The sequence below is a fragment of the Protopterus annectens genome, chromosome 3.part1, assembly GCF_019279795.1.
Source record: "Protopterus annectens isolate FY-2018-M chromosome 3.part1, PAN1.0, whole genome shotgun sequence".
Classification (NCBI taxonomy): domain Eukaryota; kingdom Metazoa; phylum Chordata; order Ceratodontiformes; family Protopteridae; genus Protopterus; species Protopterus annectens.
In genome coordinates, this window is record NC_056732.1 from 1,107,241,236 (window position 1) to 1,107,264,987 (window position 23,752).

General features: G+C 40.0%; 1 protein-coding gene across 11 annotated transcripts in view; it reads right to left on the minus strand.

Annotated features, from left to right (window-relative positions):
- PTK2 (protein tyrosine kinase 2) overlaps positions 1–23,752 on the minus strand; it is a 4,250,095-nt gene that overhangs the window by 1,346,230 nt on the left and 2,880,113 nt on the right. For 5 of the 11 annotated variants that reach the window (XM_044067250.1, XM_044067253.1, XM_044067252.1 and 2 more), the window contains one exon: positions 16,147–16,167. The exons of the other annotated variants lie outside the window; for them this stretch is intronic. In XM_044067250.1, the coding sequence (XP_043923185.1) occupies positions 16,147–16,167 (21 nt within the window). The remainder of the gene's footprint in view (positions 1–16,146; positions 16,168–23,752) is intronic. 11 annotated transcript variants of the gene reach the window in all.

The following is a 23,752-nucleotide window of genomic DNA, read 5'->3' on the forward strand; positions in this document are numbered from 1 at the left end:
TTGCTTTTTTTGGCAGCCATCATAATTACTTAGCTAGGCTTTACTATGTCTAGGCAATTCTGATGCTGCAACATAGCTCAAAAAATAATTCCTTAGTTACAACAATTCGCTCAACCAGTATCTCTAACAGAGTAGTATGCAGGGAATCTTTAAAGTCTGCCAGCTCATTACATTCCCAGAAAATATGTTCCCAATTACCTCTTTCTCCCCCATCACACCTCCAACATTTGCTCTCTACCTGAAGAAAAATTCTTTGGAGTCTACTTGGGGTATAAAAATACACATGTAAACACTTGAAAGCAAAAATCCTAAGTCTTCTACACTTTGTTGCATATTTGGTAGACATACATACATCCCCCATTGTTTCTTTGTGAATTGCTTATCCAGTCTCTCTTCCCAACCCTTTCTAACCTACTCTGATTAATTCTTATAGTTATCATGCAATATTTTGTTTGCTCTAATTATTCCATTTTAACAGCAACTTCTGTTATATATTCTGCTAAAAACTTTACCAGTGCTGGCCTTTTGCTTAGTTTCCCCTATTTATTTCTCTTTGCCTATACTCTGACATCAGTCCTTGATACAGTAGGCAATCTCTAGCCTGCAGTACAAATAAATTCTTGATCACTTCTCATTCTATTACTTTTTCTTCTCTAATTATTTGCTGATATCATGGTTCTTTTGCCAGTTTGCTCCAATAAATTCCAGCCCCCTCTTGCTTACTGTCTGTATCCCTAACTGCAGTTATCCCTATAAGCTGAATCTTCTTTCTCCAATCCAGTGTTGGCTTAGTTCTTAGAATACTTTCTGCTTCTTTATGAATATAATACTCTGTAAAGGTTACTGCTTTTCTCCTTAAGAATCTGCATCCAAAATCCCAGTCTCACATTGTTTCTTCATCTTCCCCCATTTCATCAACCCTTTTCACTTTGAATGATAAGTTTCTGCTTCTGCTATGTACAGGAGCCTTAACTTTGTAGGTCTAAAATACCCCTTCAAATTGGGTAATCCCAAACCACCTTGCTCTACTGGAAGAATCAGCTTTTCCCACTTGACACTTGCCGTCTTTCCTGCCCAGATAAAATCTTTACGCTCTTTATCAATTGCTATCCAGAACTTCTCCTCTGGTTGATAAAATATGCCTGACCTATGTATAAGACTAAAGGGAGTAAAAGCATTTTAACTGCTTGTATCTTACTACTGATATGCATACAGAGCTTCCATTTTCTCAGTTTTTGTATTATCTTTTATTGGTCTCTTCCCACATATCCTTAGCTGCCACACCAGAATAATTTTTAATCCATACTCCTAAATATTTCATTTTATCTTGTCCCTAAAAATATGGATTTTGCTTTATCAAATTGTTTGTGGGTATAATTTACCCCTACTGCCTTTGTTTTAGCTTCATTAATTTTGTATCCTGAAAAGATATGAAACTGTTTCAAAAAGGTTCCACAACACTGTAATGTCCCTTTCTGGTTTTGTCAAGTATCATCATATGCAAACAGAACCAGCTTTTCTTGACTACCATGCCAATTATATCCTTGGATATCCGAATCCCTTATTTTCTTTGCAAATGGTTCTAAATATATTGTAAATAACAATGAGGAGAGACAACACCTCTGCCTGGTTCCTCTGCTCAAGCAGAAATTAACAGAGAGGACCACATCCACTTTAATTTTCACCTCTGATCCCTCATATATCCTCCTAATCAACCTTATAATTGTATCGGGGGAATGCAAATGCTTCCATTGCCCTTCTCAAAAGTCGCAACTTACTCTGTCAAATGCTTTCTCTGCATCAAGACCCAACAACAACAGTAGTATTTTCTTACATTGTGCTTCCCTCTGGATCATCAATGTTCTGTTAATGTTGTCAAGTGTTTGCCTCCCCTCTACAAAACCACACTAATCCATATCTATCAATTTTGGCATCACTTTTGCCATTCATTTTAGCCATTATAATCAAACACTTTATAATCATGGTTTAGTATTGAAATGAGCCCTGTATAAGTTGGATCTTTACCCTTTTTATGTGTTATAGCTACCAAAAAAAGAAAAATCTAGCAAAGCTACACTTTCCACTGTGTGATACCTTAAAGGCAACATGGGATATATGCAAATTGCCCTTTAAGGATATTAGGTGTTTCAGCTAAATGGCAATTCTGAATGTCCAAGACTTTTTCTTTTACTTTTAAGTCTATTTATTGACAATTTCAGGCCGATAAATCCAAACCATATGAGGAATGTTTGAATTTTGGAAACACAGGGTTGTCATACCCAACTGATATCCATAAACATTGAGGTGTGCACAAAATATCCCAGCAAACAAACAAAACAATGAGTAAACAGGTCACACAGGAAAACCAACTCATTAAAAAACACAAAAAAAGAAAAATCTAGCAAAGCTAGGCTTTCCACTGTGTGATACCTTAAACCTCTTGTATCAGAGGCAACATGGGATATATGCAAACTACCCTTTAAGGATATCAGGTGTGTCAGCTAAATGGCAATTATGAATGTCCAAGACTTTTACTTTTAAGTCTATGTATGGACAGTTTGAGGCCAATAAAGCCAAACCCCTCTAGCTGTGGACATGCATGTTTCTGCCTTCTTATGCCAGCATCAGCACAGCATAAGAGGAATGTTTGACTTTTGGAAACACAGTCTATGAGAGTTTGAAGCTCAGACATTCTTTTGGTAGTTGTAAGAGTCAACAGTAGAACAGTCTTCCAAGTACAAAGTTGCAAAGAAGCTGAAATAGCAGGTTCAAAAGGAACCAGAGTCCATTTTTAAAGAACAAACTTGAGGTCCCAAGATGGAGGAATGGGCTTTCTCAGAGACTTGATATAAAGGACTCTTTCAAGAAATTACTTGACCACAAATGGAAAGGCTGCAGGAGGGTTCAAGGGCAAATAAGCAAAGACAGTTGACAGGTGATCTTTAAATGAAGAATATGCCAAGCCAGCATGGAGCAGATCATACAAATAAGACAGAAACTGGGGAACCCCTACTGAGAAGGGATCCTGATGGCAAGAGAGGCACCAAAGAGAAAATCTTTTCCAGTTACACATATATGATTTTCTGGTAGCGGGTTTACTGGCTTCCTGCACAAATCAAAGCACATCCTCAGAAAAAAGGATTTTGATCCCTTTTAGGCCCTATCATCCACACTGTCATTTGAAGAGTGGACTGGTGAGGATGGATAAGAGATCCCTTGTCTTGTGTAAGAAAATCCACATGGTGATGTAACTTGTGGTGACTGCCCCTGGCCAAATGAGAAAGTGCTGTCTGAGACATCAAGATTTTGGGAGTGTCCTGTTTGACCTTGTGCAGAACTCTTGCTGTAGAGCAAGGGGAGGAAAGGCATAACAATACATACCCTTCCAATGAAAAGGCAAGACGTCCACTTTCCAAGTCAGAGGACTTGGTACTCTGTCTGTTCAGGGGGGATGCAAAAAGTGGTCTATATTAGTTCGCTGAAAGTTTTTTTTTCAGACAACACCTTTCTGTTGACCCCTGTTCAGCTAAATTCACTTCCGTGATTCCCTGAATTTATTAAGGGCAAGTAAGTAGTTGGCCAACTACACAACTTTGCCCTTTTCTCCACTGTAGTGCGATCTCGGAGTTGGCATATTTAGTTAGGAGGGTGTGGGGGGGGGCAAAGCCCCCCACTAGGGTGGGTTTGATTTTGTTAGTTGTGGGTTCCGTTGTGCTGTAGGGCAATTCTATCCTTGCCCATGGTAAATTCTGTGAATCATGGAAGTGAATTTCTGTGATTAGAGGTCGACGGAATACTGTTCGCTGAAAAATACATTCGGCGAACTTAGACCCGGCAAAAAGATCTGAATGAGGAATACCTCACCGACAGACTATGTCCAGAAACACATCTCTATGAAGCATCCATTCAATAGCCTGTGTTCTGGACCTGCTCAGAGAGTCTGCCATTAGACTGTGCTCCTTAGGAATGCAAAATGTCTGAAGAGTCATCTAATAACTGATAGATACCAGGTATGAAGAGCTAGCCTACAAATGTGATAACACCTTGTACCCACTGTTTATTGATATACCACATCACAGTGGTATTATTGTCTGTGAAGGCTTTCAGGGGGCCAGAGAGAAAAAGGGAATTAAAGGCCTTTAGAGTCAGAAGCAGAGGCCTTGTGTCTTTTAAATTGATATGGTCTGACATCTGAAGAAGAGGTCAGACTCTGAATTTTCAGGGGGCCACAAGAAGCACCACACCCCAGGTTTCATGCACCCATAAACAGTTCTTGGGAAGTAAATAAAGCATGAACAGGCAGTCCCAGACTGACAGAGAGTTGCAGAATCCACCAGTAGAGCTTGAGTTTGAGACAAGAAGAAAAAGAATAGGGAACTCCAGGGGGTGGCAATGTTGAAGCCACACTGATTTGAGGTACCACTGAAGCTGCTGCATATGGAGCCTGAAAAACGAAGCATGGGAATGGTGGAAGCCATAAACCCCAGAATCTTGAGATCCCCTGACTGTAAAAGAGGACAGAGGAAGAACAAACTGGGAGAAAGCTGTCAGTGACAAAACCTTTGGAGCAGGAAGAGAGGCCAACGTGGGAATGGTCTGAATCCTGCAACTGAGAAAAATATGATCCTGGGAGGGTGCAAGCACCAACTTCTTGAGATTGATTGTGAACTCCCGACAAACTGTAAAGTGAAGATCTTGTAGAAGACTGCTGAGAGAAGGATTCTGAATAAACAGGTTGTCTAGATAAAGGAATAGCTCTATCCTTTGAAGCCTGCAAAAGGCACTGGCAGGAGTAAGCCATTTGGTGAATATCCTGGGGCAGAAGAAAAGCCATAGGGCAAAACAGAGAACTGAAAATGACAGGAAGAAACAGAGAAATGTAAAATTTCTTGAAGAGAGGGTGAATAGGGATGTGAAGGCCTGGGAGAGAAGAGGAGGAAACAAAGTCTGAAGAGTGAACATCATTATAGAAAGGGCCTTGAGAAAAGTGCTGAGGAGAGAGAGGTCCATAATTGGTCTCCAGGTCCCCACTTTCCAAAGAAACAAAAACACTGCAAAACCTCTGGGAAAAGATAGAGCTGGGCTACAGGAGGCTGTGGAATGCCTAAAGAGTGGGAAGAGACTTCATGTCATTAAATACCCCCTGACAAATGACAGAGAGCACCCAAAAGACTTGGGTAATCTGTTGCCAATATGGGAGAGACACAGACAGGCAGAGGGATAAGGGGACCTGCCCGAGGGGAAGAGGAGGGAAAATGTCAAATAGAAACAGGCATGTCTTGAAAGGAAGACTTCTGACATGTAGGATTTTGAGTGGACTTAGCAGGAGGGATACACCTGGACTCTTTCTTAGTTTTGAGAGGTTGACAAGTAGGGCAATTCCTCTGTAATTTGGGCATGGGGAGCCAAAAATATGCTTGAGTTCCTGCAAGGTCTTACTCTTATCTTGGAGGGGTTTGAATAGATTAGAAGAAGCGGTCCCACATAAATTTTTGTTATCCAGAGGAGCATCCAAATGTTTGGCTTTAATATCATCAGGCAAGGCCTGAAGACTAAGCCCAGAATAATGCCTCATCACCAAATCAAAAGCAGCAGCCCTGGGAGATGTATCAGCAGTATCATAACTGCATTTTAAGGAGTGATGAGCGATCTGGGAAGTGGACACAAGCAGGGAAATAACTGAAGCTTTCCCTTCTGAATCAGTCTGATCAGACACAACAACCTTAGCTACCTGTAAAAGGAAAGCCAAATCATACCTGGTCATGTGGGTTTGATAATTAATGGCCAGGAATGACAAAGTGGCAGTAGTACAAACCTTTTTACCCACCCTTTCTATAGCTCTACTAGCCTTATCAAAAGGAAGGGACTTAAGAAGAAGGCAAAAGTTTAGAAGGCTTACCAGTTGAGACTGAAACTACAAAGACATTTAAACAAGAATTTGCAGACCTCAAGCACCCTCTATAACCTTTCAGGTTTCTTAGGGGCCAGAGGCTGAGAGACACGAGCTACACAGCATAAATGGTGTCAAAAAGTGCTGCCAACACAGAAGGAACTGCAGACAGCTTAAGAGACTCCATTTGTAAAAGCTTATAGTATCTCTTCTGAATGTCAGAGACTGGGAGCAATCCCACTTACAGTATTCCTTCATATGAGCAACAGTATCCCAAAAGAATAATTCTTCAAAGGGGGAATCTTGTCTCAAAGAATCCTCTTCCTCTGAAACATAGTCTAGAGGAGAAGACATTTGAGAGGAGTAAGCAAGGGATTATTCCCCAGAATCTAGATCCTCATCTGAGGAATCTGGTTCTCCTGTCCTCTTAACAGGTGTGGAAGACCATGGAGGAGCAGGGACTGACACCCCTTGAGGAAGCTTCAAGGCCATCATGGTACTGAACAGTCCAAGAATAAAAATGTGTCATTCACATTGGGGACCTTTAGCAATGGGGTAATATGCTTGGTCTTTTGCTTTTTCTTAAGAGGGACATCCATCCGAACAACCCTTGGCGAGATTCAATGTTAGTAGTAGCAATCTCTTCCTGGACTAAGATTTGAGGAATCCCCCTTGGCCCCTTGGAAAAAATCAACTGTGGTTCCTCCTCAGTGCCTGCAGCAGACATTTGAAAACCCTCAGAGGATGTGCAAGAACTCAGATCCATGCTGGGCTCTAAAGAGATCGTGGCAGAAGAATCTAAAATGTAAACACTGGATGTTCTTCAGGGTTTTTGTTTGCTTCTAGACAGATGTCTGGTGGAGGCTGGACAGCAACTGAATCAGGCCTAGACTTTTTGGTGTTTTTCTTCAAAGATAGCTGTTCTTTGAAAAGGGAGGACTCCACTATAGCACCCTAAGCCAATAATTTAAGATGCTCATTCTCAAGGTATATGGAGATGGAAGATAAGTGACTACAGAGGGTCTTAGGGACAAACACCTGGCAGAATACTGCATATGGCTGTGGGAAGCACCTAGGCAAAAAAAGGAACTGGTCATGGCAGTCTTTATGGGGAATCTGCCTCCCACACTGACATCTTCCCCTCTTGAATGACATGAGCACAAATAACAACAATATTGGGGGGGGGGGGATGCCAACTGGGCATTTATCTGAAGACAGACTGGTAACTAGCACAGCACAGGGGCGCTCAGACTGATGGTCAGTAATGGCATTCAGATTGGTATCAAAGTAGTTCTGAAGTATTTACATCTTTATGTCATCGTTATGCCTTATGCAGGGAACATGCTTGTGATGTACAGTGCCTATAAATCTAAAGGATTTGGTATACTGGCCAGACGTTGGGGTATCCTTGGCATGAGATACCTTCAGTGAAGAATACTGCAACAGTGAAATGGAAGGGCAACTGCAAAGGCATTAGCTCAACAATGACCTATGAAATGATGATAAAACATTTTAGACTGAACTTGAACATAAAGATAACTTTGAACATTGCCCCAAAAAAATTGCTGAAAATTTGTAGAAACTGAACATAGGAGATTCTATAATGTTTTAATTTGTTTACTGGGAAAGTCTGACTGGGAAGAGTCTCCTCTTTAGCAATGGCCTGGGGAGAAAACCTCTAAATGATACATGTTAAAGATTATATATAGTGCAGAAAAAACAACATTTTACAAGTGTATACACAGTCTAGTGAATGAAGACATTTTGTAAAATTTTATACACTGCATAGAAAAAGTCATTCAATAGTATTTTGAAAAGTCTGCATAGTAGTGGAGTCACTGCAGATAGCACAATAAGGCACGGATACAAATAATTGTTTTGAGCAAAGAAAGATGATGAGAACAATTCAATATACAGAGATACATTTCAGGTAACCAGTACCATTGTATACTTCAGTCAACAGTTTCATAATAAAGATATAAAACAGACAAAGTTGCATAAAGGCAGCATCCTTTTATGCTGGGAGTGAGAAGAGGAGTTCAAAGCCTTGGAGATTCTTAAGGGTACTAAGCAACTGTTGCTTGCAGTTGTCAATCCTACAGATGGAGTGGACAGCTTAGATCATGTTAACCAGCAGGTTAGCAGAAAATGACTGGGAGGATGGGTAATTGGTCTGGTTCATAAGGACCAGAGCTGAAAATAGGTGGTGTGCCACCCTCTGCAGCTCCTAAATTTGGTACCCCCTCTAACTTTAAGTTGATAGGGAAAAAAAAAAAAAAAAAAAGTTCTTTCTAAATTGTAGCAAACTTGCTACATTCTCAATACCACACACACTGACTGCAAAGCAGTATTAGCATTTGTTTCTGTTGGTCAAACTGCCTGACGTCCTGTGCGGAGGGCAGCTGTTCACTTCGCTTCACCCTGGCTGTGCATTTGATAGGGACCCCTTTCAACCACAGCCAGAAGATACATGAAGACAGTAGTTATACATAGGTTCATAGGTATGTACTAGACTATCTGCCCGAAGGCATTTATAAACCTAGCCAGAATATGTTGGCTTTCGCCGCCCCCTTAGTTCCCTGTGCCTCTGTCCAGCACAGCCACTGAAGTGATCCCCAAGGTAAACTTTCTGTTTCCCATCCACTCATCAAGGTTTCTTTTGAAGAGTGTTAGAGAGGAGCTCTGCCTAATGTAGATTGGGATCTTGTTCCAAAGCATGGGAAGTCTCTAGGACAGGAATTTATCCCTCCAGCACGTCCTATTTATTGCTGTAGTGAGGCTTAGATCCCTAGAGCGTGTGGCTCGAGGGGATAAGGTTTTCTTTAGGTGGAGCATGTCCATCAATTCTGGGTTGGACATGGCCTTGTATGTCAGGCAGAGATCACCTCTGAGTAGGTGGTATGCAACCGAGTACAACTGGAGTTTCTTCAGTCGAGCTGCATAGGGCATCTGTTTGAGGCCTTTGATCCTCTTGGTGAGGTACTTCTGTGGTCTTTCCAGCTGTTGCAGGTGTCTTGTAAGGTACATCCCAAATGGGGCACTGTACTATAAGATGGGTCTGATGAGTGATGAGTAGAGGGGCACAATAACCTCTTTTGGTCTGGATGCAAACCCTTTTGTGATTAGGTGGGCCACGTAGAAGGATTTTCTAACCACTTTGGCAATGTGATTATCAAAGGTGAGATTACTATCTACCTGGGTCCCCAGATCCCTTATTAAGTCTTCCGTATTTAGGGGACTACCACCTATGTGGTAGTTTGTGGGTACTTTGCTTTTTCCAAAGGGGATGATTATGCACTTTTTGGCATTTAGCTTGAGGCCATGATTTTGACACCAGGTATCCGTATCAGTGAGACCCTTTTGGAGGATGTCTGTGTCAGCTGGAGAGTCAATTATAGCCCCTGGTTTGCAGTCGTCTGCAAACTTGGTCAGCCACAGTCCTCCTGTGCTTGCCTGTACCGCTGAGAAGTATATGCCGAACAGGAGGGGTCTTAGGACTGAGCCCTGGGAGACGCTACTTGTAACCGGTTTAGAGTCGGACCTAGCTCCCGCAATTCTCACCCTGTGGGTTCTGTCCGTGAGCCAGCTGGCAACCCATCTTGTGATGCAGGGGTTTATGTTCAGGCTTGTGAGCTTGTCTATAATACCAGAATGGGGAATGGTGTCGAAGGCCTTAGCGAGGTCTAGGTAGGCTGTGTGTACCACCTTTCCCTTATCTATAGCCTTGGTAACTGTCTCAAAGAAGTACACCAGGTTTAGGAGGCATGATCTGCCCTTAACAAAGCCATACTGGGTAGGGTCCAGTGTTTGGAGGTTCCCAATGTCTCTGTTAATGAGTTCCATGATGATGCGCTCCATAGCCTTACAGACCAAGCTAGTCAGGCTTATAGGGCGATAGCTCCCGGGGTCTGTTGTGGCTCTACCTTTGTGGAGTGGAATAACCGTTGCTGTGCACCACTCTATGGGTATGTAGACTGTGGAGAGACTGGGTTTGAACGGTATGTTTAGGTGAGGGGTTAGTTTGTCTTTGAGCTTGTGTAGGACAGCCTGGGACACCGTCCGGTCCCATTGATGCTGTGTTTTTGGCTTTGGAGAGGGCTGTTTTAACCTGAGTGTCTGTGATTTCAGGGACTCTACATTCTTCTGGAATGGTTATGGGCCCTTTTGGGGGTGATAGGGAGGTGAAGTTTGCTCTGAACCTGTCTGCCAGGATGTTGGCGATATCGGTCGGTTCAGTGTATTTTGTGCCATTCTGCACCAACTCCGAGCAGATCTGAGCACTGCCACTTAGATTCTTGACATACCTAAAGAATGCCTTGTTGTTATCTTTGGAGTCCTTGGCAATTTTTCTTTCAAAGCTCGCCTTGGATGATTTTATGAGGGATCGTAGTTTCTTGCTGATACTGAATACGGATGTCTTCCCTTCTTGGGATTTTACTCTTTTCTGTACTAGTTTCCTCCTCCTATTGTACAGCTTGTTTATGGCAGGAGTCCACCAGACTGGTTTCCTTTTCTTGGAGGAGTGAGTTTTGGTTTTGCTTGGGATGGCACGATCCATGCATTCTTGTAGCTGCCCACAGAATGCATTAGTTAAGGATTTTGCAGCTTGGACAGTGTTATCCTTCAGCATGAGGGCTTTGAAAGTTTCCACCTCGGTCTTAAGTAACGTGAAGTTTGCTTTTGAAAAGTTTTTCAAGGTGGCTTTCTTGTCCGGGGGTGGGGGCAGAATATGGATATCCAAAGTGATTTGTTCATGGTCAGATCTAACCAGCAAGGGGGATGACCTCTGGTGTGGAACACCGTTCGCCCATGTTGGTGATGATCAGGTCCAATACGTTGTCAGCTCTGGTGGGAGTGCTGACCAGTTGAACCAGGGCCTTTGAGTTTATAAATTCTAGGAATAGTTGGGCAAGGGAGTTATTACTTGAATAGCTCTCCCAGTTAATGTTTGGGTAATTGAAATCACCCAATATTAGGGTGTTTCATAGGACCTTTATGTTTCCCAGTGTTTCCAGAAACGCGGAATGGGGGTCCTGGGACATGGTGGGTGATCTGTAGCAAGCTACAATTTGAATTGCAGTTTTGCCCATTGTTAGTTGCACGTGGATGATCTCTGAAGCATCGTGCTGTGCCACTAACCTGTAGGTGTGGATATCCTTGATGAATATGGATACGCCCCCGCCTTTTGTATTTCGGTTTGTGTTCTGTGGCCGAAATATATGGTATGAGTTGTAGCCTGGTAGTGCTGGGGTGCTTTCTGGAGCCTTAAACCAGGTTTCTGTTACTGCACTTATATCGATTTTCTCCATACTGAGGAGTGCCTCAAGTGCGTGCATTTTGAGGTTTAGACTTCTGGCATTAAGTAGCATTACCCTCAGTGTTTTGTTACTTGCGCTATTTACGGCAGTGGGTTTGTCTATTGAGCCTTGCCTAAAAAAGGCACTATGGGGGTGACAAGAACCTTGGCAAGTATTCGAAAGCCTAAGGGTGACAGGGGCAAGCTTAGCGAAGCAGCATGGCTTGTCGAGCATGTCATCCCAGGCAGACAGACACTGGATCCCCTTTAAATGACACCAGAAACTTAGCCAATTGTTGAAATCGAGAATTTTTTTTTATACCATGGTATCATTCTTGGTGAAGGTAGGATGCTAGTCAGGGTCATATCAGCCTGGGCTATGTGATCAGAGAGCTCTTCCATGTCTCTTCATGTAGTCCAGGGAGATACAGCTCAGGTAATTCACATCAACATGGACAATGACAGAGTCATATTTGTACCCGTTCTGGCGTGACCCGAGTTGCTTGCGTTATGTGGCGGATCCTGGCACCCGACAGGCAACTAACAGTAACCTTCTCCTTATTCAGCCTAGTGAGTGGGACGTCAGTGTGCCTGACTATAGCGTCACCTACTACTGGTATGTTATTTTGCCTTAAGGGCTATGATTGCATGGCACACTGGTTTTGTGAAGTGTGTGTTTCATGGGTTTTTTTGGGGGGGTGGAGGTTGCTTGGATGTTTGCTTTGGAGGTCTCTGTTGGTTTTGCAAATTTTTATTTAGAGCCTCCGAGTATATTTCCATGTATTTGTGTGTGTTTTTTGATGGTGCTGGTTTAATGGGTCTATTTAAGACTGGTGGTGTGATGCAAGTATTTCCCTTTTCCTCTTGACTGTCTGATCCAGTCTAGGGTTGAGAGAGCTTAGCCTCTAGTTTGGCTGTATAACTGCATCTCTCGCATGTATTAGTGTTTGGTGGTAGGAGGAGGGAGTTGTCTGTGTACATGAGGCAGTTGTAACATTGCCTCAAAATGCCCAGATTCACCAGTTGGACTGGAGAGTACACCTGAAACTGCCCTTTGGACATGCCTGGGTAGGTAGAGTGAACTGTTTTACTGGATGGCTGGTAAGGTCGAATAGAGAGCCTACAGTACAGGAGGGTCTAGTGCTAGGGTTTATAAGTGCTTGCTATAAGTTTTGAGCAAGTGTCCGGCTGAGAAATGAATGGCTTGAGTGCTTAAGTTGAAAATTTGTCTAGTTCCGAGGGAAAAATTGAAGAGGAGACTTTGTGGAGCCGGGAATAGTTTTATCCTAGCTAACCGGTGCGCAAAACAAGGCAAATATGGTATTTATAGCAGGGAAATGAAAGAGAGAGAAATTAGCCCAAAATGGCCAATAAACTACTACTTTCTGGGCTGAAACCACTCCTCCAGGGACAGATAGGCTGCTCAAAGCTCCCCTCTCTCACACATGAACAGAGAAACTTCCTTCTATCCAAGTAAGTTATGGGCAAACACAGAGATTTGTAACACAGCCCTGAATTCAACACTAACTTGAAAACTGGACTATACATTAGAAAGGTGGGAAACAAGTATATATACATTTTTTTCAGAAAATAAAGCAGATACACTCAAAAAACAGTTTAAATGCACAGAAAAGGATACTTATTGTTATATGTTGATTAGAGTTATAGTCAATGCCCCCAGTAATAAAGTAGGAAGAAACACAAATACAGTAAAAGCAGATGAATAGTGCAATTTCTTTTATATATATATATATATATATATATATATATATATATAAACAATAGAAAACGAACAAACTGATTTAAACAAGTTACCCAATTAACCAGAAAAAAACTCAAAACTGAGCCCTGTTCTAGCAGTCTTCAATCAGACAAGTTCTAACTGCACACCCCTGCTTACTAGGGTGCAGGGGAATCTTCTCCAAAAAAAGATGGCCTGGATCACTGCTCAAGTTATACAAACAAAGCTAGATTCAGCAGGCCTGAATCTGGTCTATGCTACAGCAACAAGGCACACCAATTTCAGAAAGAAACAGTTCAAATAACAGTCATAATAAGCCTGTGACCAGAAATTCCCAGCTCAGAAGGGCAGAATCCAGCCTCTCCTCCCACAAGAGTGCAGACCACAAACCTTAATGTAGAATAACTGGCCTGAAGCCCAAGTGCTTAAGCCAGAACTAATACACTTTTAGAATAGCAGACACTGGGCCTTCAATCAGCAATTCCCAGCTTAGAAGGATGTAAGCTACCTGTCCTGCCACAACAGTGCAGACCACAAACCTTCTTAATGTAAAACAGCCTGTATGAAGCCCAAGTGCTTAAACCAAAAGACTTAGAATAACAGTTACAATTTAATCAGGCTACGACCAAGCAGTAATAAATGCAGCAGAATAAATAAAATTGAGTACGTTTAAGAAAAGCAAAACAAAGTAGGAGGAAACACAAATACAGTAAAAGCAAATGAATAAAGTGCACAAAAAATTTTTTTTTAAGTGCAAGAAGAGAGGAAGGAAGAACCTAAGTGGGCTGGCCTTCTCAAATCTTCTCTCCGTATTAAGTAGAGTGAACACTAGACTCAGAATATGATCCAACTGTGCTCAGTTAAGTAAGCAAATGAGATGAACCCAGAAGGAGTGTTCTAATACAGACTTACAGGAGGGGCGGGCAATTCCAGAGCCACCAACACAGGAACAGGGAGGAAAGGTGGGGAACTAACTGAAGAGTGACACACAGCACACTGTTCAGAAACACACAGGAAACAGAAAAAGATGAAAATACAGTACTTTTAAAACTGCATGTTTGTACTTAACAAAATACTAAAATTCACTACTGCAAGTTTCACTTAGCTTCAGCTTGTAATACAGATGTTTCTAGCCAAGCAAGTCTCTCAGGAGTTGAGCATAAAATAATTTTTCAAACTTTGTGGCTAGCACTTAAAGTACAGAGAAATCCCTCTAGGCTATTAAATATCAGATAACAAAGAAGTGATACCAACACCCCCTTATAGCAAAATAACTGCAGAGAGAGACACAGCACACTGTTCAGAAACACACAATTAGGAAACAGAAAAATATGAAAATACAATACTTTTAAAACTGCAAGTCTGTACTTAACAAAATACTGAAATTCACTACTGCAAGTTTCACTTAGCTTCAGCTTGTAATGCAGATGTTTGTAGCTAAGCAAGTCTCTCAGGAGTCGAGGATAAAATGATTTCTCAAACTTTGTGGTTAGCACTTAAAGTACAGAGGAATCCCTTTAGGCTATTAAATATCAGATAACAAAGAAGTGATACCAACAACCCCTTACAGCAAAATAACTGCAGAGAGAGAGAGAGAGAGAGAGAGAGAGACACAGCACACTGTTCAGAAACACACAATTAGGAAACAGAAAAAGATGAAAATACAGTACTTTTAAAACTGCAAGTTTGTACTTAACAAACGACTAAAATTCACTACTGCAAGTTTCACTTAGCTTTAGCTTGTAATGCATATGTTTGTAGCCAAGCAAGTCTCTCAGGAGTTGAGCATAAAATTGTGAATACTTTACAGTTTGCCTACATGGAAAACAATCAGAAATGGTAGTCAACCAAGACTAAAGAAGTCATCATAAAATAAATTATGTAAGCACATGGAATCTTCTAAAAATATAGAGACAGCACACATCAGTGAATAATGTTGGGTAAGGTGGCACACCAGCATGACTACAAAGTGCTAACTGGAATAGTCCTAATTCCCTGGCAGTGGGTGAATACGCAGAAAGACTCCCCCTCCCATACTAACATTTATATTTTTAAAAAATCCAAAGGGAACCAAAGCTGTTTTTCAGACTTTTAATGTCTCCATTATATTCTACAACAGAGTCAGGAAAATGAGAAAGAGAAAGTTGGCTACTGATACAACTCCTGATAAGGATTACAGACCATCAAATATCAGCCATTGCTTACACTAACCTGGGGGATGACTGCAACACTTCCTCAAAACTCAAATACCACGGACAGAGGATCCCTTAGGACTTGGCAGAGAACACACCCAGCCAAGACTGGGTTGCTTACATTTTGGGACCCTGATTCCTTTTTAGGCATAGAAGATGCATCACTAACAGAAAGGTAAACAACAGTTTGAATTGAAGTGAAACACAATTACTGGAAGGAAAAACAAAATGTTATGGCTTTGGGTATAAAGAGAATGCTGACCTGCAGGACACCAATATCACCACTACTATAAGTACAGAGGTTATGAGTGTAGTTTACCCTTCTGTCACTGCTTATCAAAAAATGAAAGTTATTCCAGCGGGTTCATTTAAATAACAGATTATAAATAAAATATAAAAGCAGGGCTCCACAAAGAGTCAGTTTTAGAGTGCAGTTAATAGCTTTGAGAAGTTCTGTTCAGCCCGAAAAATAAATGAGATTGTTATGAACTATGGTTTCATAATACAAGTGTTGCTGTTTTGAGGTGGCAAGCATCACTATTAAACAAAGGGCTATGGAAAACCTTGCCCTGTGTTACCTGCAATACTTCAGCAGTACTTTATAAGCCACGTATCATTTTTATTCGTCATAAAATATCCTTTCTGTGTAACAGCACCATCAACTGAGACACAGCATGCTTCGAATAATAGCAAGAAGTGAACCATGGTTCATAACAGTTTTCCGTTTCACTTTCAGCTTTCAGTCTTTTATTTTACTCAGCATAACCCTAACCCCCCCCCCCCCTCCAAAGATAGAATGTAGCAGAAGTTGAGCAAATTTTTATGATACCAAGAACACTTAATGCAGACCTGGTGCAACATCTGCACTTTATCACTCAATCATGTACTAGTTCATACAGATCTTTCTCTGCTCCAGGCTAACATAACTGTTCCTTTGAAGAGCCCTGCAAACATGGAACTAGAACCATGTCACATCATTCCACAAACTGCAGGCATAAACAAAAACATTAGCACTGACAGAAGTTACCTTCATCTATTCCATAGTTTTCTGTGATGCAAGTGGGAAGAAAAAAAAATCAGAAATCTGAAACGTATCACAGAAAGTAATTTCTGCAGAAAACATTGCATTAAGGATTATCAAAGATGCTTAGTAAGTTTTTACAGTTATTAAGTACATCATCTTTCAGTCAGCAGGAAAAACAGCTTCAATGTCAATCAGCTTTCTGGTTTACATTCCCTCTTTCCTTTTTACTTAAGCCTTGAAACTCCAATACGCCATACAGGAGGATAAACAATGGCCCACCATGGGACCATGGTGCCTTCCTAAAGACCCCCCCAAAAAATCTTACACTAAAACAAATTTATGTCACATACTTGCCACCTGAGCTCTGTGAATATTGCTTACTGACATGAGCAGACAGACATACACGCCCACCCAAATCTCCTCTCTGCTAGGATGGATTATTTAAGCATCAGACTGCTACTGAATGGTAAACATAAGAGGCAAATCAGATGAATTAGCAACACAAACTATCAGACAAAAACTGCTGGCACACAGGCAGCTGGGAGAGAAAGACGGTTGTGGAGAGGGGCAGAGAAACAGCTGGTATGGACAGGTAACAGACAGGGCTAGTATACAGCACTTGGAGGTTCCTAAGATATGAGGAATAACAGCATAATTAAATTGTTCAGTGCTTTAACATTCCAGACAAAGGAAAAAAGGAGGATGAATAACAGTGCAGCAGTAGCAGCAAAGTCTAGGTGGTCAGATAATTAAAACAAAAGTGTTCAGTTGGGGTTATTTGGCATAAAGAATGAAAAATCACTTGAGAATATACAATCTATTAAGTTAGAAAATTAATCAAAATCCCAAAAAAGGTTCATCAGATCCACTGGTTTAAGAAAATTCATACCCCTATAACTCAAACTTATCGGTGAAATAGTAAAGACTTGGTAAACTGTAAGATTAAATAACCATACAGGATACGTATTCCAGATTAATTATTTTGCCCTTCCCTACAAGCACTGGAGGGTTTACCCACTGAAATTAGACTGATTATCTAGTTCATACTCACTCAGACTGAACTCATATGAACATAGCAATACATTCCAAAGTGACCATTGCTGGAAATAAAAATTCAGCTGAACTTTGTAAAACTGAAACCTCATGCCAAGTTAACCTGATCAGCATATTAAGATATACAAGTTGTTTTACAGTGTCGCTCTATCTTCTTTCAGTCACTCACCAAAAGTCATTAGATATGGAACAAGACTACACCATAATATATTTTGGCAACATTAATATTGACCTCCCTGGGTTAATAAAAGTCAGAAATAAGACTGGAACCAAGGTAAACATCACTATAAACAAAACAGGCTCTGGTAAACAGCTCCAAGTCTGAGAACACACCACAAAAAAGCACCATCAGGAACAACAGTATATCTTAAGTTTTCATTCCACATAATTTAGGGCTTTCATCTTACCAGAAGACTTCATTAGCTTTAAACTCTGCCTACCAGCCAATCTCCATAATCCCCTGGACTTACTCAGGTGTGTGTCGGGGCCGGTCATGGATCCTAAGCACATCTTAGGGGCTTGGCCATCTCTGCAGCCATCTGGAGGGGATTCTTGCATGCCCTACCCACCCCCCCCCTTCTTCCCGGCAATGTGGTTGTGTCCAAGGGTGAGCATGCACTGGGGAAGTTGTGGTGCTTCACCCTGCCTATGCAGCTCAGCCAAGTCAACTCCTACCTCCTTTCTGGTCCACACCTCCTCAATACCATCCTCAGCCTCCACCAGAATCACTGCAGGAGATGCCCATGTTCCCAACCTTCTCTCAGGATAGACACGCCCATCATTCCATGCTGCTCCTTCAGCCACCCAGGCCACTAATTGAATCTGGGTCTCCTGGGTTGTACTCAGGGCTTTATACCTCTATGACACCAGAACAACTTACTTCATATGTTTTATTGTTTTAACAACATCATCTATTCCAGACCCAGTTAAAAACTGTACCAGAGCTGATCTTTTAATTTGCCTATACTCTATCAGCAGTCTTTGCTTGGGATGGTAATCTCTTAACCTACAGTCTAAACTATTACTTAGCTTCATCCCACTCTACTATCTTTCCCACCATAGTCATTTGCTCCCAACATCATGGCTCATTTGTCAATAACTCCAGTAAATTGTAGCCCCCTCTTGCCAATGGTCTATCTTTCAACTTGTAGACATCCCTATTGATCTAGTCTCCTTTCTCCATTCCTGTGTTGGCTCAGTTCTTAAAATACTTTCTGCTACTTCAGAAATATACTATTCTATATTAATTTTACTACTCTGCATAAAGACTTGCAGCAAAATCCTAGTCTCTATATCTCTCTCGCTCTTGAACTTCAACATTTCATCATCATCCATTTCCAGTCCGAATCATAAAATCTTGCTCTAATTATGTAAATGAGCCTTAACTGCATAAACTTTAAAGTATCCCTTCATATCAGGTAACTCTAAACCATTTTGTTCTGAGGACAAAATCAGATTATCCCCTTAACTCTTGCCTCTTCCCCTCACAAATAAATTCATTCAACTCTATATTGATCCTCAACTACTTCTCTGGCTGATAAAAACATACCTGACATGTATATAAAAAAGGGACTAAAGCATTTTTATTTCTTCTATCTCATTATCCATATTCATAATCAAGAGCTTCCAGTTTCTCAATTTTTGTATAATCTTCTGTTTAGTCTCTTTCCACATATCCTTAGCCGCCATTACAAAATAATTTTCAGTCGCTACAGCTACATGCATTTTATCATGTTCCCATAACTATGCATATTGCAGAATCAATTCATACATGGTTATGTTAGTTTACCATCACAGTTTTATCTGTATTTAATTCATATCTCAAAGAGACATGAGACTATTTCAAAATGTTTCACAACACTGAAATATATTTTATAGATTTATCACATTCAAATAATATCTGCAAATAAAACTAACTTTTCTCCATTACCATACCAGTTATATCCTTGAATTTGTCAACCTCTCATTTTGTATCCTACCAGCTCCAAAGCTTTAAATATAAAGCAAAAAACAGAGGGTAAAGAAGTCATTCCTGCCTGGTTAATAGGTGCTTACTAGGCTACTGATCTGTACGGATTTTAAGAAGCTTTCCCATTGTACTTTCTAGCCCTTATATTTCCTGCATCAATAACCCAGAGGTGGGCAGAACAAGGATATGTTGAGACAGTTACTTGTTGCTCTTATCCAAGAGGGACATGGGTGCTAGACCAAGGGAGAATTTACAGTTCCTCATCCATTCATCCGAATAACATCTGAATAAAGTAAGAGAAGCACATTGCTTTATGTGCAGTGGAACATGGTTCCATAGAGTATGTATTCCCTGTCATACACACTTATCCCTCTAATATGCTCTATTTATGTTGCAAAACAGATTGAGATCCCTTAAGCGGGTGACCATGCTGCCACTGGACCTGCAAATGTGTAAGAGGTTTGACAGGACAGGGTTTGTTTCTGTGTTTTAGGCCCTTCAATTTTTAGTGAGAAAATGTTGTGATAACTCCAGCTGTGACAAGCATTTGGACATGTACATACTGAACAGGCCATTACACTGAATGACAGACATAATGAAAGTTGATTATAGTGGAATTATTACATCCCTGGAACTGGACACTATACCTTTAGATATAAGCTGTGTGATGAAAAAGGACTACCTTACAATACTGGATATGTCATGATCAAATGACAGTTCATTACTAACACAGGTTCTCTGATTATGGGATAAATTTTCAGGGGGTTTACTGTTAATGTGATAGCTACAAGGGAAGTTATTCATGCTGAAGAATATGGTTACATATTTCTTGGCATTTAGTTTTAGTCCACTGTTTTGACACCAGCTCTGTGTCTTTGAAAAAAGCTCTCAGAGAATTTTGGTGCTGTCTGGGGAGTTTATGATAGCACCAAGTTTACAGTTGTTTGTAAAACTGGTCAGCCGTGAACTCTCCCAGCTAAATATAAATATCTATGTAACTTGTTGGATACGATGAGCAGTTCCACCTCCTCGAAAAGACCTGTCACTAGTGGTCTACATCAGGGTTCAGTCCTTGAGCCACTCCTCTTTGGCATTTACTTCTCAAGAGGTCAAAGTAAATGTTAAGGGTATTACTGTCAACTAGTGTAAATAACTTCTTCTATTATTTCTTTCCCATGTCTCTCTCTCTCTTTCATGTTTTAAACACCTTTTTTCATTTTATCCCACTTTACATCTATCCCTTCTGAACTAATACTCATCTTCCCTAATAACTCTTTTACCATGTCCATTATCCACTCCTTAAACACTTGTCTATTTAATAGGTACATGGGACAATGCCAATGTTTCATTTTCATATCATTACCCTACATCTTTATCTAATTTTTATTGGTATATAATCTGATACAGATATTGGATGGGTCTCAAAAACTTTCAATTAAATACACATGCTCTAGTAAAATACAAGTTCTATCCAGTCTAACCCAGTTACTGCATCTCTGGAAATAATGTAAACTCTAAGTTCATGTTACTAAATTAATGTCTTTAGTACCACACATCATATATTCCTTCAGAAATCTACCCTCTATTGTTAAATTTTCCCTTCTAGACCCCCTGACAATGCTAAAACAACTCTTGCCTTTTTTATCTTCTATCTATAACAATAGTTTTAAATGGAATCTACACTTATGCCAGCGTAATCATCTCCCCTGACAGTAACTCCTTACTACCACAAACTATTATTTTCCCCTTTTTCCTTTTTTAACAATATCAGAGCCCCTCTCTCTCATAATCAGGTTTTGTTTTTCACTTTTCCTTTGTCCACAAGAGTCTGCTGAACGTTCACTCTGAAATCTTTCATATGTTCATTCCTATCCAAATGCACCTCCTTAACATTGCTTAACATAATTCAATACTCTGCTTTTCAGACATACCTGTAGGTCTATTTACATTCCCTGTTAATATTGACAAAGCAAAAATCTATACAGAAAGATATTACTCCCGCACAAGATACATGACAGTTACTTTAAATGTATGATCTTCTGTGCACTTGCTATATCACATCTTCATTTGAACCCATGCCACATTTACCAAACTTTTTGCTTCAATAAAAATACACAACAAACAAAACAAAAAACTAACATTTTCAAGAAAGTACTCATCCCCTTTTAATTCACAGCAAACACACAAAATGACATACACTTTCTGAAAAGGAAGTCTTCCCCTCCAAACAGAAGCAGTTGCATTAAATTGACAGCTACACCAATTGGTATTACACAGATTTTAAAGTTAAGGTTAACCATACTAATGTGCGTGTTAGAGCCTGTGCTCCCACTTACACTGATTGCTATATGTTCTTATCTATATTCCTTGCAAGATATGAAAAAAACACTTGTATACTTTTAGTAGACATTAACTTTTAGCCTTAAGAAAAAATAAATTGGCTACCATTTTTCATATTTTTAATCATTTTCATCTTGCTTTTCAAGCACTGTTAGTTAAAAACGTGTTTAAAGCTTAAACTAAGAACATTAATCTATATTCCCAGCTTTATAAAAATGGGAAATGATCTTTTAATCATGTACATAGTAGGATCAATATACATTTGCATTCCTTCCAGCAGGAGAAAATCATAATGCTATATTAACTTTAACTTGGTTCTTTCCATCCTTTTTTATCTTGCTCCATTGTAAAGCATCTCAAATTTAAAATAATATACTTGACTGCATACTATACAGTGCTACTTTACATTATAATATGCAATTTACATCAGAATTGTTTATATAAATATCAATAAGAACAAAAACTTTTACTTGGTTACTTTTTTGGTCCATTCACTGTACTTCAGAATATTAAGTACATAAAGTGGAGTTTATGCTTAACAGTTCTCCTACCCGTCAAATACAGTCAACAAATGTCTAGGCTTTTTCAGCCACATCTTCTTGCATAACTACAGCTGCTCACATGTTTAAATTGTGTCTAATGGAATTTATGCTTTACAATTCTCCTTCTTATTTATTAATTTCACATCTTGCCTTTTTCCTGATCATTTCATTCTCCCAACATCAGCTATAATGCTCCTGATTTTTCCAGTTATCCCCTGGGCCTTTTATCTGTCACTTAGACATTTTCCTTTAAAAGATACTAAAGATTTTATTATCAAAGTCTCTGTATTGTCTTTGCTATTATCTGAATACAGAGAATCACAGCCACCTTCAGCTTGCTGGTTCATCTTTGTTGGCTACATTTTTTTTTATTTACTTCAGACCCTGTTCAGTATCTGGAGATGTCTTTGTTTCTCAGAGAAAAATATTCCAAAGACAGCTGGACACAGCAACTTGAATCACACATCTGCCTTTTGATATTCTTGGATTGCCAGGATAAATGTGCTTCTCTTCTGCCTGGTGTACAATGAATAATCATTTTCCAAAGGACTTTGACGTCACCTACTTTTAATGTTTTTCCTTTTTGCCATAGTTTTGTTGGGCACAACTCTTTCTGCTTATATGTTTGTGTCTTTACTAATACAGGTCTCAGCTGCTCACTGATTTCCAGATTTGTAGCATACATACGATGCACCCTTCTGTGAAACACAGTCCAGATGCTTAACTGTACTTTCACAAAAATAACAGTCTATTTCTTCCAGGTTCTCTGGTATAGCATACAAATCTCAGGTTCAATTTGTGCTTTGTGTTCAAACTCTATTTTTGAAACAATTCCTCTTGAATAGCCTTATGTTCAGACAGTCTTTCCTTCATTTCAGTGTCTGATTTCTGCAGTTCTACTGGTTTGCCTGAACAGCTACTTAAAGCTTCTTCTATTTTTCCAGTCTTTTGCTGTTTGACTTTAAAATAAGTGGGATACTGGTAGAATATATAAACACCTCCAGGTGCATTTGATTTATTTTTTCCCTATATTAATATAAATCTAAATTACCGGAAGACACTTTTTGTAGTAAAGCTGAAACTTAAACTGCTTTTAGCAAGGTTCTTCCCAACCAGAGCTTTCCTTAATTCTTTTCTGGTTGATTTTCATTTACTTCCTCCAAATGTCTTCTTTGATGGTATACTGGAAGTGTAATTACTAGACAGTAACTGAATTTTACCCAAACTGATAACTTTTACTGGCCTTTTTTTTAAACAATTCCTCAGTTTTCACAGTGAAGGAAATCTTATCAACTTGTTGCTCAGTTTTCAGTCAGCTTGGAACTAACTACTTTTCTGAATCTTTACGTCTGGTGTATGCTGCTCAACTCTGGTTTACTGTATATAAAAATGACAACTTTCCAAATTAGAGACTAACCATTTCAGATTTTCTTTACATGGCAACACAAATGTTTATATATTTACATATTCATGGTTACACCTCACTGTACTGAATATAATCTAATGAAAAAAGTACCATAGCCAGGGGCAGCTGTCCCAGACAGAAGCTGTTAGGAAGTGCTATCAACACTGCAGAACAGTTGCCTATCAGTTGGGAGTGTCATTATTTAAGCAGCCACAGATGATAATGTGGCTGCCTAAATTACTATGTTTATTAGCCTGTAGTGTAGGCATGTATTAGTAACTGTAACAAGGAGCTACAGGT